The 20,180-nt window shown below is 33.9% G+C and overlaps 1 protein-coding gene across 1 annotated transcript in view; it reads left to right on the top strand.

Annotated features, from left to right (window-relative positions):
• Positions 1-334: 334 nt before the first annotated feature.
• SLC4A10 (solute carrier family 4 member 10) overlaps positions 335-20,180 on the top strand; it is a 250,809-nt gene continuing 230,963 nt past the window's right edge. Inside the window, exon 1 of the mRNA XM_014552454.2 lies at positions 335-581. Coding sequence (XP_014407940.1) covers positions 534-581 — 48 coding nt within the window. The 5' untranslated portion in view covers positions 335-533. The remainder of the gene's footprint in view (positions 582-20,180) is intronic.

The raw sequence follows: 20,180 nt of genomic DNA on the forward strand, positions 1-20,180 counted from the left end.
TTCAATCTCACTAAGACATAATTTCGATGCCATATCATCTGTTTTTAGAGATCCCGGGTTCTCAGAACAGGATACCTAGTAAACCTTATTAACGTCATCTTGTTTGAATTTTGTCTCCTATGGGGTTCTGGGGATGAAATGAATTGCCTCAAAGTGTCAAAATCTGGCTGAGCTGGTTGGAGTCCACTTTGGACTAATCTCTTATAAGAAGTTAGCATCTTAGGTGTGATTCTTAATGTCCATTAAACTTGCAGCATTGCAGGCTGTACTTTATACCAGTAGCCAGGTGTGGGCAGTGATACAGGGCTTGGGAAATCTCTCTTACCGGCCCAGGGATCCAAGGCATTCAGTGCAAAACCTGGCCAGCAGCCCGAGTGAGTAGGAGCCATGTGACTCTGGTGAGTTGGAGTGTGCAATTGCCTCCTGCTTCAGAGCTACCTGATCCGAATACTAAGCAGAGCGAGTGCCGGGCTGAGTGTAAGACACTGAAGACACTGCAGAGAAGGGTGCTTATTCCAGAGGCATTACAGAACATGGAGATTAAAGACCAGGGAGCCCAAATGGAGCCGCTGCTGCCTACGGTAAGAGACAACCTGCTGTCACGTAGATTAACAGCGTTTGCAGCAAAACCTGTCAGGCAAGCGATCTGCTTAGCTAGGTTCAGCGAGTGTACTTTTGGGGTGGTGGATAGCTCCCACGACATATGGACAGGGGTCTCCTCCCATCTCAGGTGACTGAAATGCATAAGGCAAAGCACATGATTTTTTTTCCTGCTCAATATGGATGCACTACGGTGATGAAATGTCTCATGCTTGCTGCTGTTTGAAGAGATGGCTAGGTTTAGCAGCAGGGGCAGCTGTGTGTCTCTTTCCCTGTCTGTTACTGCCTGTCTCTCTGTTAGGCTATGCAGTCAAGCCCCTGCAAAGCAGCTCCCTTTTTATCATGTTCCTTCTGTGATAAATTTCCTCCCCATGCCTAATCCCCCTTACAGTGAGGTAAGGGAATCTGCTGCTGTTGTAGCTCTAGAGATTTAGTCTGCAGAAACGAGGGGAAAGGAGAACAGAAGGATCCTGTGTGTGTGAGAGTGTGTGTGTGTGTGTGTGTGTGTGTGTGTGTGTGTGCGCACGCTGTCAGTCTCAAAGGAAAATGTGTCATGGTTCACATACAAAGAAGGTATGCATTTTGGAGGAGAGGGGTTCAGGCATACGATTCAGATTTGAATAGCTGAAATGTTCCTGAATTGTCATTTGGAAATAGCCTGTTTATCTTTGGGTAAGCTGCCCCCCTAGCTGATTCTTGGGTGAGTAGTTGATTTGCCTCTCCTCTCCTCTCCACGATCTCTGGCTGGCTCACAGACTTTGTAGATCTTCAGGAAACATCTTTCTCAGCCTAGAGCAGCTAATGTTGCTGTGTTCAGGGGAAAAAAGAAAACAACCACCACAGTGTTTTCTTGACGCAACAGAGATGCCAAATGTTAGCTTCCAGCCATCTATCAGGGTTATCAGCTCAGGACAACAGAAATCTCTCTGCACCAAACCAGGCCAAGGGGCTGTTCTCAGCTTTCTGTTACTCAGGTTGGTGACCCACCTTGCAAGCTAAGGACTGGCAGCAAGCTAGCTGTCCATTTCCAAGTTCATTCCTAGGCTTTGAAAACATCTTTCAATCAAATGATTCCCCGGGGGGGTGAGCAAATTCTGGGCCACTGTATTTTTAGGGCCTTACCTCTCCTGCCGGGCTCAAAATCTGCAAAAGATTCCAGTTTGCATCCCAGAATTGGCTGTGGCTACTGAGCATGCCCAGTTCTCCTAAGGATGCCAGACTTGGGCAGGGAGGGAGCAGGGAGATGAGAATAATGCAGGAGTCACCACCAAGAATGGAGCCTAATAAAAGGCAGGGGCACTGTCAGAGAGGGGAAAAAAAGGAAAGCATGCCAATTAGCGTGCCTGCTTAAAAACAGAGACATTTCTTTACAGATCAAGGTGGAGTTATTTTACAAAAACTAGAGTAAAACATTGTCTCTGTTCCTAAACTTGATAGATAAAGTAGGATTCTGTAGGTACTCAGAATAAAGGATATCAAGACTGCCAGAAAGTATTGTTCTTTAAATGAGAGAGATGATTATACACAAGAATTGGGGAATGGAGATTTGGGGAAGATTAAGATACAGGGGAAAAAAACCCTTTTTTAAAATGGGGAAGGCGTTTGGAAGTTGTCCTAGAAAAGTAAGGTGAAGTCAGTTTGATATAGTGTATGAATTGTCACTTGGAAATAGTTAAAGGGGTTAGGACCAAATGAGGATTAACTAGAGAACTTTAGAAAAGGGTGACATTACTAGGGTGGGAATAAAAGTTCGGCTAGGAAAGATGGTCTACAGTAAGTTGGATGGACATTTCTGAAGAGTTGAAAGTTTGCATTTCCTGTGGATAATGGCCAGTACAAAACAGCTACATAATTTAATGGCAAGAGAGTACCATGTTAGCAGTTCATTATAAGAAAAATAAGCCTGAGAGGCTAGAAAGGATGTTGAATTATTGGCCTACTTTTATACTTGTAATAGTATTTTCAACTTTCCCTAATTGCTTTTATGGCCTTTTTTCCTTCTCAAAAAATCATGTTGAGTAAAGCAGATTTTATTATTTTAGTTTTAAAAATGAAGAATTGAGGCACAGGGAGTTTGCATAACATGTCAAGGGTCACACTGTGATGAAGCCAGAACTAGAATATAGGTCTTCTAAAACTAGTTCAGAAAAAAAAAAGCAGTATTTTTTTTTTTATATTACATTATTAACCAGGCTTATCATAATCAGATCCTGGACTGGAATTTTTATGCTTGGAAGAGAAAGGAAGAAATAGTTTGGGGCTCTGTTTCAGAAAATTAATCAGATGGCTGCAAATAATTATGTGAGAGGCAATATGACATAGTATTTTAAAACATAGTCCAGTAGGTCCCAGCCCTGCTATTTACATGCTGTATGATCTTGGGAAAATGATAAGCCTTAGTTTCTTCAACTGAAAAATGGGAAGGGAAATAGTGCTTATCTCCTGTGTTTTGTGGTGGGTAATGAAATGACCTGTGCTACCTGATACTTAGTAAGAGCTCAATAAAAAGTAGCTGCTGTTATCACTGTTGATGGACATTAAGGTGAATTCTAGGTCTCAGGCTTCTGTGAAAGATGACTTGTCAGTACTATCTGCTAAGAAGGAAAAGCGGGGAAATGGGACACTGGAAAACACTGTACAGTGGATGTGGAAGGGGAGATGTTTAGTTATAGCTATGGAAACTCTGCACTATGGTTGGAAAGTCATTTAGAAAGGTATTAAAAGCCAAGAATGGATATGGGACAGAAGCGGTCAGAGGTAGGTAGATAGAGAAGTAAGACAGAAAGAGAAATCATGAGAATGGACAAGTAAGCCAAATGAGTGAATGTATTAATTCTGATTCAAGTGAAAGGGTGAAACAGAATCTTTTTAAGGCTCTAGGGTTTAGCTTAATTTAGTGTATATATAAGAAACATATTCAGAGTTTGTGTGGAGGAGGCTCTGACATGGTCCCTTTTTCTCTCAGTCCTTTTTAGGGAGCCTCAGAGGTAAATTCCTTTTGCTGGACAAGGCATCATTGCATTTGTAGGCCCTAGTCGCTCTAAGGTTTAGGACATTCAGCTCTTCTAGGACAAAATTATAGTCTGGTTTTGATAGCACCTGATCGTTATGTCTGAAGCAATACAACAAGCGGTTCATATGATTCATTCATTTATTAAATGCCTACTGTTGGCCAAACATGTTCTTGGTGAGGGAGAACAGCAATGAACAAGACAGACAAAAGCTCTGTCTATGTGGACCTCACAATCTAGCTAATCTAGGGATAGGGCTCCATTTAATTTATCGAGAGGCTGCTGTCTTCTCTTCAAATACTTAATCATTATTATAAACTCTTTGAGATGGGTATATATGGAGACTATATGTAATAGTAATGATGGTGTTATTACTTCAGTAAGGATGGAATTAATCTTTTACAAGTATGAAGCCAGGAATTTAGAATATTGCATATGACTTCAAATTTTCTGTTGACATTTGCTTCTAGGAGTAAGTAATCTGACAATTTTTTAAATTACCCGATCATGAAAGAGGCTTTTAGAAGACTATTTTTATAACAAATATTTCTATCTCATACTGTTTAATCTTGGGTGATATCTACTGGTCCATGTTGGATTCCTTCTAAAATTCAGATGTCCTAAAAGGAACTTATTTTAAGTTGAACTTACTTTAAAACTGCCTTGGAACTAGAGTAAAGATCACTTTTGAAAGATAACATAGTATAGGGTAGATAGTAGAATTTAGTACCTTTGAAAATGCTAATTCCAGATTTCTGAATGGCCCAGTTTATTGTTTTATTTGTGAAAAAAGAGATATGGAAAATTTTCAGTATTATTAAATTAAAGAAAATGGAACTCAAAGTACCAAAAGAGCACATATTGTTGACTAAGCACATGTTGACTAATCATATTGATTATTTCTATTTTATTGTAATTTAGATTATAAAATGAATTTAAAGAAAACATACTCATTACACATGGTGATACATAGGCAGCAAAATACAGTATAAAAAAATCAATTCTCATATCTACTTTCATGACTTGAAGTGTTATTCCATAATGGTGAGTAAATATAGAAATAAAAGACATATATTGGATGGTAAGACTGGTAAATGAGTGGTAGAATCTAAAAGCCTTTAAATATTAATTTTATGATGAAAATATTGGGGTCATGTAAGGAAGTGGGATAGTTTATGATGGAGAGTTAGAAGATATCTGGACCAAGGTCTAGAACTCATGTAATCAGGAAACATGGCCAGAAAAATAATCACACTTCCAAATGTATCATTTCTTTCTAACCTTGGAATGGTAATTGTTTCAGAAGTTTAAACTGGGTATTGATAGACTACAGTGCATTGCAAGATGCTTCAAGTGAATGGAGAAATGTAGGTGCCACTCTCAACCCATTTCTCTGTGTAGAGAAACTGCCAGTCTTCCCTTCTCATACCTCATAGAACACGTGACACTGGATCATTTGCTTTTCTATGAAGATACTACTTTCAATCTTTATGGTAAATATTAGTCAAGTTTTATTTACCTTAGATAAAAGTAAATTAAAGTGCTAATATTTTCTCCCACTTTAAGGGGTTGTTTCAGATCCTCCTTGGGGTGTGTTGCTCTTTAGAAAAAGGGAGTAACTAGTATATACAGCATCTATTTTGTGCAATCGTATATGTTTGGTCAGAGAAGGACTGTAGTGATCAATTGGAAACTAGATTTTAGACAAATTCAATTTACAGATGATGAAACTGAAATCAGAGATAAAGGCATGTATTTGAGGGCATGCATCGATACTAGATAATGGCAGAGCTTGGTCTAGAGTCCTCATTTCTTCATTCCTAGTTCTTCATTCTTTCCACTATTATAAAGTTCTATTCTAGCATTAACAACTGAGTGCCAAATTAAAATGACGATGGTAATTAGACAGTCTTTGTGAAGCAATAATAGGTGTTGTCTCAGGTTTGTGCTAAGCACAACATCTCTAGTCTTTATGATAATCCTGAAAGGATGCTAATGTTATCTAGCTTTACAGATAGGAAACTGATGCTTATAGGGTTGAATAAGTTATGCAGGTTCATGTAAGTAATAAGTACTGAGCCAGGATTTTAAACTATTGCATCTAACTAAAAAGTGACTCAATTTTTTAAAATTAAAACCGATTAAAAAATAAAAAGGAATTCCGTTATAAATGGGCTTTCACATCTACCTTTTCAAAAATGAAAGTACTGTTAAACAAGGTGCTATAAAATGTAAGGCATTGTCAGCCACACATTGCATGATTCTATTTATTGAAGTGTCCGGAGTAGGTGAATTCTTAGAGACTAAAGTAGGTTAATGGTTGCCAGGGCTTGGGGTGTAGGGGAGAATTGAGAGTGACTGCTAACAGCTATGGGGTTTCTTTTTGGAGTGATGGAAATGTTTTGGAATTAGATAATGGTAATGGTTGTACAACATTGTGAAAGTACTAAACACCATAAATTATACACTGCAAAATGGTGAATTTTATGTAAAAAATGCAAAAAAGTAAGTTACTGTTTGACCATTATCACTAACAAAGAGAAAGTTGAAGATCTAAATAATGCTTGTATCATTCATATTTATATAAATCAAGAAGAGGGCAAATAAAATATTCATAAAAATTAAAAATAAACACACACACACACCCCGGACGGTCTCTACCACAAAATTTATTCATAATGCTGAGATTTGACAGGGTTTCAGCAAACTATTTGTCGACCTAGGTCTTTTGAAATACATCTTCAAAGCTGAGTTAAAAGAGTATATGGCATGTACTATGTATAAGAGAGGAAGAGAACTATTTAACTTGGGTCAAATTGTTATTTATTCCCCAAATCACATTCTTAAATTTCTTTTGTTACACTTTAAACTTTAACGTAAGGAAAATCAAATCAACTAAATTTCTAAGAAACTATTCTTTTTTCCCATTAAAGCTCCCTTTGTGTTACTAACATTTTTTGAGGTCATTGTTGGTTTAGTGTTAGAAAGTGTTATGTACTTATGGTATAGTATGTCAAACTACAAAGAAAACATCAATTATTAACCATTTATATTGATTTTTATAGTATGTTTCTTCCAAGATCTTATGATGCTTAAGCAGGTTTTTTTTACATGTTATAAAACATACATATATAATGTATAAACATATATAATTTACATATCATAAAATTCTCCCATAGTAAGTGTACAGTGACTTTCAGTAAATTTACAGAGCTGTGCAACCATGCTACAATCTATTTTAGAGCATTTCGTTGCCCCTTAAAGTTTCCTGCAGTCAGTTTGTTAGCACCACTTCCAGCTGTAGCAATGATTGATCTACTTTCTGCTGATTTGCTTTTTGTCTCTTATAAATTTGCCTTTTCTGGATATTTCATTGAAATGGAATAATACAATAGACAGACTTTTGCACCTTGGTTTCTTTCCCTCAAATGTATTTGAGGTCTATCCATTGTTGTAATGTGTATCAGAAGTCTGTTCTTTCTATTACTAGAAAGTAGTGCATTGTATTACTGATATTTTGTTTATTGATAGTTTATGGTCATTTATATGGTTTCTAACTTTTAGCTGTTATAAATAATGCTGCTAGAAATTTTCATGTATATGTCCCCAAGTGGATATAGATTTACATTTCTCTTGGGTCGAGTCCTATAAGTGGAACTACTGGATCATATAGTAAACTTATATTTAATGTTTAAAGAAATTGCCGGACTTTTTTCAATGAGATTGTGCCATTTTACGATTATTTGTACAGTAACATAAGGGTTTGGTTTCTCCACATTTTTGCCATATTTGATATTGTCTTTTTTTTTTTTTTTGAATATCTATTCTAGTAAGTGCCAAGTAGTATGCTGTTGTGATTTTGATTTGCACTTCATAATGACAAATTATCTTAACCCTGTGGGGTTGCTATAACGAAATATCATAGACTGAGTGGTTTATTAACAACAGAAATTTATTTGGCTTAGTTCTGGAGGCTGGGAAGTCCGAGATCAAGAATTAGCGAATTGGTATTTGGTGAGAGCCCTTTTCTGGTTCATAGGTGATGGTCTTGTGGCTATGTTCTCACATGTGGAGGGGGATGGGACTTCTCTGGGCCTCTTTTTATAGGGGATTAGTACTCTTGTAAAAGACCTAATCACCTCCCAAAGGCCCCACCTTCTAATATCATCACATCAGAGATTAGGTTTCAACATACAAATTTTGGGAGAACACAGTCTATAGCACTATAGCACTAACTTTTCATGTACTTATTAGCCATTTGTATATTTTCTTTGATGAAATGTCTGTTAAAATATTAGCCCATTTTCAGATTGGTTATTTATCATCTCATTGACTTGTAAGAGTTTTAAAAAAATTCAATTTGGATACAAGTTCCTTGTCAGAAATATGATTTGCAATGTTTTCTCACTGTATGGCCTCGTCTTTTAACTTTTTTAATGGTGTTTTTTTTTTTTTTTTTAAATGGAAGCACTGGGAATTGAACCCAGGACCTCATGCATGCTAAACATGTACTCTACCACTGAGTTATACCCACCATTACCCCAATTAATGATTTTTGAAACACAAAGGTTTTTAATTTTGATGTGAAATTTATCAACTTTTTCTTTTATTAATTGTGCTTTTGATGTTGAAGTTAAGCACTCTGCCTAGACCAAAGTCACAAAGACTTTTTCCTGCATTTTTTTCTGAAAGTTTTATATTTTCAGCTTTTATACGTAGACCAATGATCAATTCTGAGTTAATTTTTGTGTATGGTGTGAGGTAGGATTCTAAATTCTTTTTTGTTTTTGTTTTTGCTTTTGTTTTGTTTGTTTTTTTAAATATAGATATCCAATTGCCCCATCACCATTTGTTGAAAAGATCACCTTTCTCCATTGAATTTTCTTGGCAGCTTTGTTGAAACTAAATCAGCTATAAATATAAGGTTATTTTTTTGGATGCTGAATTCTGTTCTGTTGATTTCTATACATATCCTTAGCCTAATACCACACTGTCTGATTATTGAGACTTTATAGTAAAATTTGAAATCAAGTAGTGTAAATCCTTCAACTTTGTTCTTCTCTTTCAAGTTTTTTTGGCTATTCTAGGTCCTTTACATTTCCATAAAAACTTTAGGAGCTGCTTATTGATTGCTATGAAAATCGTGGAAGGGTCTTAGTAAGAATTGCTTTGAATTTATAGATCAGTTGGTGGGGGGGAATAGCCATCTTAACAATACTGAGTCTTTGAAACATGTATGTGAGCTGTCTCTCCATGTATTTAGATCTTTAGTCTCTTGTGGCAGTGTTTTCTAGTTTTGTTTGTTTTAGTGAGGACTTCTACGCATTATATCAAGAATGACCTGAAAATTCCTGAAGTGCCATTTGTATAGAAGTTTCTATATTAAGCTTAGGCCCAATTCCAAGTAGTTCAGAACTCCAGAGGTTTTCTCAGAGGATGACAATGGAGTTTAATCTACAAACTGAGTGGGATGGAATGAGGTAATATTATAGCCAAGGACTGTGTATAGTTTTGAGTTAGAGATAAAGTCCTTATATCAGTATTATCAAAACTTCCTTATTCATGTGATAATTATGCCCCAAGGATCTAATAAACAAGTTTTTTTAAGAAAAATTTCCCCATTTCATGTTGAAAGTGTTAGGTTGCTGGAGTGTCTACAACATTTATTTGTACTTCTGCTTCTTCTTGCTTATCCTGATAAATCAAAAAATTATTTAGAGAGGCTGTTGCTTCCTAATGACTGTTTTTTTTCTTTTTGACTAATGAGGGTTTGAAATAAAAGATGATGACCTAGTCAAATTCCAGAAAGCAAGTGCCATAAAAAGTAGTTAGGTATATTACAACTACTGTAAGACATAGCTTTGCTTATGAAGCACATATAATTACTGTTAGATTCATACTACTTTCATAAATACAGTGGTGATTTTCTGTTGCTATTTAAACTGCTCTGGTAATAAGACTATTCAAACTCTTTCTGATATGCTCAGAAGCAGAATATTGTTAAAAAATGGAAAAATATGTAAATAGTGAGACATAGACTGAATAGATAATGTGATTTGTTATTTGAGTGCATGCTATGCACTTTGTGTTTTATTAACAATTAACTTCATAGTATAAATGCCTATCAAAATTGATATATAATTTTGCAAAGCACTTCTACTAGATACAAAATTTTACTATTTTTTCCTAAACAAAGAGGTTATTGAAAACATTAAACTGAATAACTGCTTGCATCAGAATCATAAGGTCTCATTAAAAAAAAAAATGCAAGGTGAAATTGATATAACATTGTAAACCGACTGTATTTCAATAAAGAAATATATATATATACACAAAAAAATGCAAGTTCTGGACCTTACTCAAGTTTCTAGGCTTAGAATATCAAGGAAGTGCTGTGAATAACAAGCAATTTAAAGAACTCTCTAGATGATTCTTATATATATATTGAAGTTTGAGAATTTTTACCTTAATAATTAACAAAGTAAGAAAATTATAGTATGTCTTTAAATTCTTTTTGCTGTCAAAATGCTAGAGACCAATTTAGCAATAAAATAAAGAGAACTATATTTTATAAATCATAATGGGTTAGAAAATTAAGTGCTTACTGCTCATTTTACTCTTTAACATTTATTACATATTACATATCACTTTGCAACTTATGTATGTATATAAAACTACTTTTACTTATATATAAATACACAACATGTAACTGATTTCCTCTATTAGAGTGCTAGATTCTTAAAAGTAGAGTCTATTTCAGATAGTTCTGTGCTGCTCTCACATAGCCAAGTGCATGAGAGTCCTTAAATGTATCATGGGTGATAAATTAGGCAGAAACACTGGTAGACATCAACTGTGAGCTTGAACTTGTCAAGTCAGACAGTTCTAACAGTTCCAATAGTAGGTATGCCAGCTTTGGCAAGTTACCTAGTGGTTCAAAGCCTCACTTTTCTTATCTATAAAATAGGAATGATAATAATAGTATCTACCTCACAAGTTTGTGAGAATCAATGAATTATGTACATGTTATGTACACATGCATTTATATATATGTTTTACCTTTTGGAATAATCGCAAAATTAATAGTTATTGTTTTTTTATGGGCTTAATATTTTCCCTTCTGATTGAAAATAATTCCATCAAATATTTAAAAAACCCAATATGCATAATTCAGTCATTGATTCAATAATGCTTCTTCAATAATTTGATTTATACATTTGGCGGTAATAAGATGTATGCCAATAATATAATCTGGTAGGTATAGTAAAATATATTTTTCCTAATTATAAAATTAATACTTCAAATTTTTTAAGGTAGCTTAGAAAGCATCAAATAGTAAATATAAAAGAAAACATTCATTTTGCTATTTTTTAGCTGTTCATTTTGAGATAATTTTGCACCTAAAGAATAACTGCAAAAGTAGTACAAAGAGTTCCCATGTATACCTTTCATCCACTTTGCCATGTTAACATCTTACATAACTGTAGTTAGTTATCAAATCCAGGATATTAGCATTGATGCAATTCTATTAATTAAACCAAATATTTATTAGGATATCACCAGTTTTTCCACTGGCATTCTTTTTCTGTTCTAGGATTCCATTTTGTGTTTAGATATCATGTCTCTTTAATCATCTCCAATTTATGAGTTACTTGATCTTGACTTATCTTTCATGACTTTGACACTCTTGAGGTGCACAGATTAGATTTTTTTTTTTTTTGGATTATCTCTCAATTTGTGTTTGTCTGAGGTTCTCATAATTAAATTGAGGTTATGCATTTTTTGGTCAAGAATACCACTGAAATGATGATCCCTTCTCAGTGCATCAAATCAGGGGATAAATGATGTCTTATTTCTGGGGATGTTAATCCTGATTATGGAGGTGTATGTTGGGTTCCCCACAGTAAAGTTGAAAATTTACCCTTTGCAGTAGTATCTTAGGGGAGATAATTTGAGAGGGTGCAAGCATCTTGTTTCTTTTCAAACTTTTGCCTACTAATTTTAGCATTTATCTGTGAATATTTCCTGCTTATTACCTATTTATCACTGTGGTATTTGCTTAATGATAACTTGCTTTTTCTCTCATTCTCTCTGCATTTAGAAACTAGGTTTTTTTTTCTGTAGGGAAGAGTTGTCACTTCTCCATTTATTTATTTATTCAATTTCTTTTTTCAGTATGGACGCAAGGATATTTATTTTATTTTGTAAGCCATACTCCAATACTCTTAGTACTTATTTTGGTGCTCAAATGATTTAAGCTTTGGACATTTGGAACTTCTTTCAGGTGGCTCTCATTCTTTCAATATGCTCCCATTCTTTTTTGAGCACTTTCTTAGTATCTGGTGCCACAAGATTTTCCAGGATAATCTTGTATTTTCTCTGCCTCAGTTCTGGAATCAATTATTTCTTTTAAGGAGCTACTAGGCTAAGTTTTGAGACTATTTATAAACATTGCCAAAATTTCTTTCAAAAAGATTGTATAACCAGTTTTCACTTTCACATGAAGCTTCCTCGGAGTTTTAAAAACTTTGACAATTGGTCTGGTAAACATTTTACTAACACTTTGGTATTCCAACTTTGTTTACCATTAGGTAGTGTTTCTCTATGGAGTAGGCTTTTTTTTTTTTTTAAATCACAGTTCAGAAGAAACATTGAACTATTTGAAAAATTCCATAGTTTAGTTCACCTTGCTCAAGGCATTGCTGAAATGCTGTATAAGATGGTTACTAACGTCTCTTTTATACATGGCACCACAGTGAAAGTCTGAACCTCAAGCCCCATCATTACAGATCAGAACTAGATGCTGTTTTGGTCGTGAGAGTGTTCAGTCCTTGAATGAATGAGATAGTTTCTCTCCTTCCTTGAAAACCACAGACATTATTTAAGAAAAAAATTTTTTTTAAGAATTAAGTTGAGATTAGTCCAGTTAATAAGGTGTTTCAGTGTCTTATCCTTTTCCCTAGCCTTACTGTTTATTAGTCTATGATAGGCTAGATATAGACAATCAGATTTTATTTGCTGTATTAAGATGATTCTTACAAATAGTACTTTCATCTTTATCACTCCTTATTAATCCTTTATCAGTCCTTCAGACTATCATTCTTATCTGAGCCATCCAGGATGTTTCATGTTACCAAAACCAGGTTGAAGAAGTAGCTGAAGATCCTGGTACATGACAAGTTTGACAAAAGTAACATTTCTAGGCCTTCTATATGTTGTTACTTAAATAAAACATGATGTTTTGGGCCCTGCTCAAATTCTCTGATATAATAATTCTTTTTTATCTTTATGTGGTTTGAAAAAATAATTTTTAAGATCTGGGATTAGGATTAATCTGTTTTAAATCAAGTAATTTAGTAACAATTATACAACAGTAATTGTTGTACATTTGTCCTGGCGTTGGAAAATACTACTTTCTATTAAAGTTTTTTAACATAAACATCTGTTATGAATGGTTATCGTAAAAGCTAAACAATAAACAATGCATGAACATCAGTTTTCCTAGTCTGATATTAGAAGCTGTTTAGTTACCAGTACCAGTCTAATAAAAGAAGCTGGAATCTCCACTACAGAGCACTTCTGTAATGTAAGGTAATAAAATATTTTTCCAAATCTTTATAAGGACAAAAATGTAGAAATGGTGAACTTAGTATTGACTTTGTCCATTCAAAAATCAATAATGCTTTCTTGTAAATCGGGAAATTCTAACCGTAGTATATTCGTTTAAAACATATTAAGTCAGCCTTGAATTTAGCTTTAAAAAGATGAACCTTTCACAAGCTTAATTTTAGTAGTTTATAATTTCACCTTTCCTTTTTATGATTTAAAAACATTATTTCACTTACTTTCAACTTACTTTCACATACTTAACCATTACTATCTCTCTTAGCCATATAATTCAGCATAGTAGTCTTTCTCATCTAAATGGATTTCTCCCATCTTTGGAGATGGTTGCATGGTCTGGCATAGGACAAAAAAGGGCCTATATCTTTGATTTCCTAGAATAGTGATGTATCTTGATGCAAAATATCCAGTTAGGTCATAGCTCTCTTGATTTCAAATAGACCAGGTATTTTAGAATGAATTATACCACCTAACTTTCATGGTTACATTGAAGCTTTTAGAATCAGTTTTTCTTGGAAAAATATACTTTCCTGATATTTTTCTTGGTTCAGAAAATATCTTGAAGAGGGAATGGAAAGCTTTCAAAAGTTTATTGAATATCAAATTGCTCCATAAAACAATGATTTGATGATGATGTTTCAATAATTTGTAAATACATATTTATATTTATCTTAAAAGTACCTGCATTTATAGAAAACAAGAAGCAAGAGTGCTTGACAAAATGAAATTGAACTATAATACAAGTATTAATATATAAATTGTTCATGTAGTTCAGTGAATCTGAAATTTCAGTTAATTCATTCACATTAATTACCTTTACAGTAGCCTTCCCATTTGGGGACAAGCGAGGGGGTGAAGAAATAGCTTTACTGTCTTTTAAGAAATGCAGCAAGGATTCTACCTACGCAGGGAGGTACAGTAAAATGTTCTGATCATGGGCTTAAGAAACATTTTGCACTGCTTTGATCATGATGTCTTTGTACAGATGATCTATGATAAAGGGGAAATAAGATCAGGACAAATAAATAAGATTCAGAGATAATTCAGATAATCTTTTTAAGTCAATAGTTTCAGTGTTCTGCGTTCCTTTATGAGATGGTCAGTCAGGTGCGGCCACAGAAGGAAACACAGGAGAGGCTGAGGAAGATGAAATTTTCCATCCCTATTCACTATTCTCAAAGAAAGACAAACACACAAACTGAAAAAAAAGTATTTGTTAAAATATTTTAAGGACTTTTTTGGACTACAATTTGAAATGACAGTAAGGTTCCAGTAAGATAAGTATGGATGAATCTTAATCCATCTAACGCTTCACAGTAAGTGATTAGGCATGAGAGAGTTAGAGACCATTTGATTTTCAGAAGTAATAATTTAATAATCAGAAGCAATTGAGGAGGACATTTATGCTAAGTGAAATAAACCAGACACAGAAAGATACTGCATGATCTCACTTACATGTGGAATCGGAAATTGTCAAACACATAGAAGCAGAGAGGAGGGTGGTTACCAGGGGTTAGGGAGAGGGGGAAATGGGGAGGTGTTTTTCAAAGGTACAAAATTTCAGTTATGAAAAATAAATTAGTTCTGGAGATCTAATGTAAAAAAAGTGAACAGAAAATGTACAAAAATAATAAGGTAGGAGCATTTTTACACAAAATTTGTCAATATTGAACAAAAGATATGACAATTGAAGTTATTATGTCAGTTGATCAAGTACTGATAAATATATCAAGCCAGATTATGTATGTGTCTGGAATAATATGATTATAAGTGACACTGCAAAATGATAAGATAAGGAATGATTATTAAATAAATGATACTAGGACACTTTGCTATTTTGGAAGTTAAGTTTAGATTCTTACTGTTACCAACTTCTAATGTGATAGAAATAGGTGTGCTGATCTTTGTATCTCTTTGGGCTGTCAGACTGTTTAAACATTAAAGAAAAAGAAGAAATAAACATATCTATATCATGTCTGTCTGTCGAAGCAACTGAAAATTGGGACTATCTTTTATCTCTAAAAGTAGAGATTTTGTTCTGTGATATTTTGTAAGATGGTCAGTCAGGTGTGGCCACAAGAAGAGACATAGGAGATGCTCAGGGCATGTTAATTATACTCACAGGCCCCCAGGGAGGGAGTTGCTTGTAAGTCATCCAGGGTCAAGGGGAAGCACCAGGTTTAAGTCAGGGGGCAGAAGACAAGAGCAAGGAAAAAGTTGAGCCCAGAGCCTATATTGGGGTTTCTGCAGGAAAGGCAAGGCAAGGCGGGGTAAACATTTTAGAACTGTCCAGTTTGAATAATTCTGGCAGGCTGTGGCCATAGGGGTGGTCTCTAGTTGCCTGTTTACCTGGCCCTGGGATGATTTACAGCAGGAGAAATATTGGCTTTGTTGTGTGAGTTAGATAAGGAGGAAGTTGGGGTATAGACTTGGGATTCGTTGGTTTGCATATGAAAGGCATGTTTGTGGTCAAGTTCTTAATTTTCTTTGGAATTTAGCTAGCCCTGGAAGGAGCGGTCTTTCCCTGGGTCTGTAAGGTTCCACATGGCAGAGCATAAAAAATACAGAGAAAATAAGAAAATATAGTTACCATAATTGGCCCAGTGATGAATAGATGCCACAAAGATAAATACAGAATCTAAGAAAACACAGAACAAATGGATATCCTGTATTAATCTATAAATTCTCTTTAAAAAGAAATAGATAAAGAGTAACTGTCAGGCCAGGTTTCACCATCCCATTTTATCTACATCCATTTATAGGAAGGATTTTGGGAATTCCTGTTCATTTTTTCTCAGTGTTAATATGGGCCCATGAAACTATGGACTTTGATGGAAGTTTTATTACAAATTGCAGATTTATCAGTAATAATCTTACACTGTGCAATCTCTTGTGATATTTTCCCATAGCTAATGTATATGTATGCATATTGTATATATATGTATACATACATATAAACTTAATACATACATACAGGAAAGACAACATAGAATTCTCATTAGCCTCACTGATTTTTCTCCCTAGCCTTTCACACATGGATTAGTGGTTATTTAATATTGGTCTGACTTTCTAATTACATATTCCTTTCTGATAAATCATTACAGCTATTTTATATTATGTGAGTAAAGGTACAAGAGTTCACCTTTGATTATTTTGGATAAGGCCTGCACAAGAAAACACACTCTATTGTTTGGATTTTGTTATATTTTCAAGAAGCTAAGATTTTTAAAAAACATAATATTCCCAAGGAATTCAGTGTTGGCTGAACATTCAAATTGAAAACCAAGTAAAAGAATTTTATATAAATCTGAGAAAGCCAGTCAAAATAAAGAGCAATGCACATTTATCAAATGCTGAGAATGTGTTTGGAGACTTCTTAAATCTTGTTCATTTTTGTTCACCTGAATTATATACAAAACTCCCTTTAATATTAGTAAGCATTTGGATATAAATGGGGTTTCAAAGGAAATAGCCTAAGGAAGAGATTCATTGCAGACAACTTCTATACTGCACGTGACTATTCTGTGAATTAAATCAAGCTTTTGAAAAAGTTTGACAGAAGCTTACATTTCCACTGAATGTAATAGTTAACCACATAATATACAAAATTTAGTGATTGCTCCAAACTCCCTTTGGCAACTTTAGCTTCTAGTGCTAGTGGCTTTTTTGGGGAAAGTCCATAGAATTCTGTGATCTATTTATAATGCAGCTAAACAAATAAATTGATTAAATTTCCTTAAGAGTCAGGTTCCGAATCAGGGTAGCAATGCATAAAAATAAGATACAGTTATGGCTCATAATTAAAATTTAGAATACTTTCTGTTTAGACTCCTTGGTTTAATCCCATTAAAGGCTAATATAGTACATTTCTTTATGATATTCTTCAATATGAGCAGTTAAAATTTGCTCAAAAAATTTCTTTTAACCAAATTGACTCTTAGGATGCAAAAATTTCTCTTCAACTTGTTTCTGCCAGTTTGAATTTTGCATCACAAATATAAGGGAAAAATATTTTGATGCTGTAAAGCAGAAAACATCAGGCTAAATTAATAATTTTCACATTGTAATTCCAGATAGTGTGGAAGTCTTTATAGCTACGCATTAGAACTCTAATTCTTCCTTGTACAGACCATTGACTGATTTGAAAGTTCTGTGTGGGAATCAAAAGAGATTTGAGGACATGTTTTCAAATGTAAATATATATTTTATAATCAGTACTGCTGATAATGCTCTGAAATTTTAACCAGCAAATGATTTCTCCCTTGTAAATTAAATTAGTTGCTTCAAAATTAGACATAACCAATGCCACAGACATTTTTATCCTTGGTATATTGGCAAAAATTTATGGAAAGCTTAGCCATTTTGATATAAAACCATTACAGAAATCCTTCCTTTTGCCTAGTGTTTATAGGTATTATTTCTGGGATTTTCATTATCTTTGTCAAGCAGAATTTTATGACAGCACAATTTCTACCTTTTCCCTCATTTATTCATAGTTCTAAAATAGGTACTATTCTTGTAGAGGTTGAAGGTTGCATATCTTTTATGCGCAGAAATTTTAGAAAAAGCCTTAAAAATCATTCTTTTTCTGTAATGATTATCAGGATCTTATTCATTGAAAACTGTTAACATCTATTGTGGTTATTCTCTCGTTTGGAGGAATCAGATTACCCTGATATAACTGGTTCCTTAAATGTCCTTGTAACTAAGTAGTTAGCAACATTTGTATGCCTATCATGTTGAATAGTGTTGCAATTCTTCAAACAATTAAACTAATTTCAGGTATTTCAATATCTGTCAGGATGATTGTCAGGGAACATACTTATTTATCATGTCCAAATTAGAGGTGATTAGACCATGAAGAATTTGAAATAGTCATTGATAATCAAGATGATATGTTCAAATCAACATACAAGTCTTATTTTTTATGTACATGACTATAATAAAAGTAAAATTTTAATGTGTTTGATCAATATTTTAGAACATTTAATACAAAGTAATTTGTATTTTTCAACTAGTGTAGACATCTGCCAAAATTTGAAATTAACTTCAAAGCCAACTTAGAATAAATGTTTAAACTATTTTGTCTAAGAGAAAAACACTTGGAAAAAGGTGCAAGCACAACATAGCTATGGGTGTGATTAGTTATCTAATATGTTCCTATTAGAGAAAAAAGAAAACCTGGGTTGACTGAGCTAAGTGAAAGTATTAGCATGTCATTGTTGAAATGTATACTTCTCTTTCAAACTTTTCCTTTTCTAGATTCATTTTTTTTACAAATTGAATATAGATAATTTCTATTTCTGGATTTTATGTTATAAAACTTCTTTCCATCATCCAGATGTCGTATAGATCAGATAAGTTGGATTAGAGGAGTGGTCCAGTGTCATGGACTGGTTCTTTCCTAATAGCACTTGGGCAGAGCAGTGATACCAATCCAAGTAAACAGCATGATGACTGGTTTTTAAAAGTTCTCCAAAAGTTCTTTTACTAGCATCCATGCATTTTTCAGAATATTGTTGCATCTGTGATCTCATTTCTTTCTCAGCCCCCTGTATCTCTATGATGTACATAAGGCAGGCAGCATTATTTTCCAGAAAATATGATCAACAAGTTAAAGCTCAGTTGGGCATTTGACCATCGTGCAAGAAGTTAGTGGCAAAACCAGGACTAGAACTCAGATGTCTTAAATCTTAAGTTGGTCAACATTTCTCTGCTACTCTGTGAGACGGCAAAGTTCCCTTATAATTTCCTTAGGTGAGGCTGCACCTGTACTTTCCAGAACAGTTTTCTTCTGTAGTCCCTTGTTCACTCACTCACTTATTTATTCATTCAGGTATTTATTGAAGACATACGGTATATGCCATTGAGTGCTGAGGACGTCTTGCCTCAGCTGATTTCAGTTTCCCATTAAGCCTGGTACTTCCTTGATAAGAACTTTGAAGGGATGATTGTTATATTTACTGGAGTATTGTTATTGCTGAGACTCCAAGAATTGATAAGTACGACTTTAGTTCTTAAAAACAAGAAATTCCTAAAGCTTTGAACAATTTGAAGTAATTTTCTTTAAAAAATATGGAGGCTAAGGTTTCAACTGCTCACCATCCTGAGTGAGTGGCCCTCTCCATTCTCCACAGAATTAACCTCTGTTTTCAGTTTGGAGAGTATGCTTCCAGATCTGGCATGTATCCATAGATAATACATGACACTGTGTTTCCCAAAATGGCATCATTCTGTTGCTTTATAAACTGCCTTTAATTTAAGCAGTATGTTTTGGAAATCCATACATGTTGGATGATTGATCTACTACATTGTTAATCTGTAGGATATTCCATAGTCTATGTCACTATTTCCTTTTACGGGCATTTAGATTGTCTTCAGTTTTTTTTTCTCTTTATAAACAATGCCGCAGTAAAATATTTATAATTTACTTTGGAATAGCTATGGAGATACCTAACTGCATTAAAAATTTTAATAGATGCTGAGGACATTAACCTACAAATTGGCTGACCCAATTTTTATGCAGCCTTTGAGATTCTTTTAACCCACACCTTCTCCCAAATGTGATATTATATAAAAAGTTGGGTTTTACTAAGCTAATGGATGAAAAACAATTTCTGATAATTAAAAAATTTATATTTCTTTAGAATATTCTTATGCAGCCTATGAGATTTTTTTTGTTAACCCTTGCCTTCTTCCAAACATGGAATTATAAAAAATTTGTCTTGCCAACCTAATGGATAAAAAATGTCATTATTTAAAAAAAAAATTTCCTTAGAATATTTTTTTAAGTTATTGTCCATTTCTTCTTCTAAGTTACCTATTCATATTGTTTGTGTACATAAAAAGTATTTTTATTGTAGATTCATACAGAATTTATATAGAGTCTAATTATCTATTAATTACATTATACATTTTATTTTCAAGGTTTGCCTCTATTTGTGG

The sequence above is a fragment of the Camelus ferus genome, chromosome 5 (assembly GCF_009834535.1).
Source record: "Camelus ferus isolate YT-003-E chromosome 5, BCGSAC_Cfer_1.0, whole genome shotgun sequence".
NCBI lineage: Eukaryota > Metazoa > Chordata > Mammalia > Artiodactyla > Camelidae > Camelus > Camelus ferus.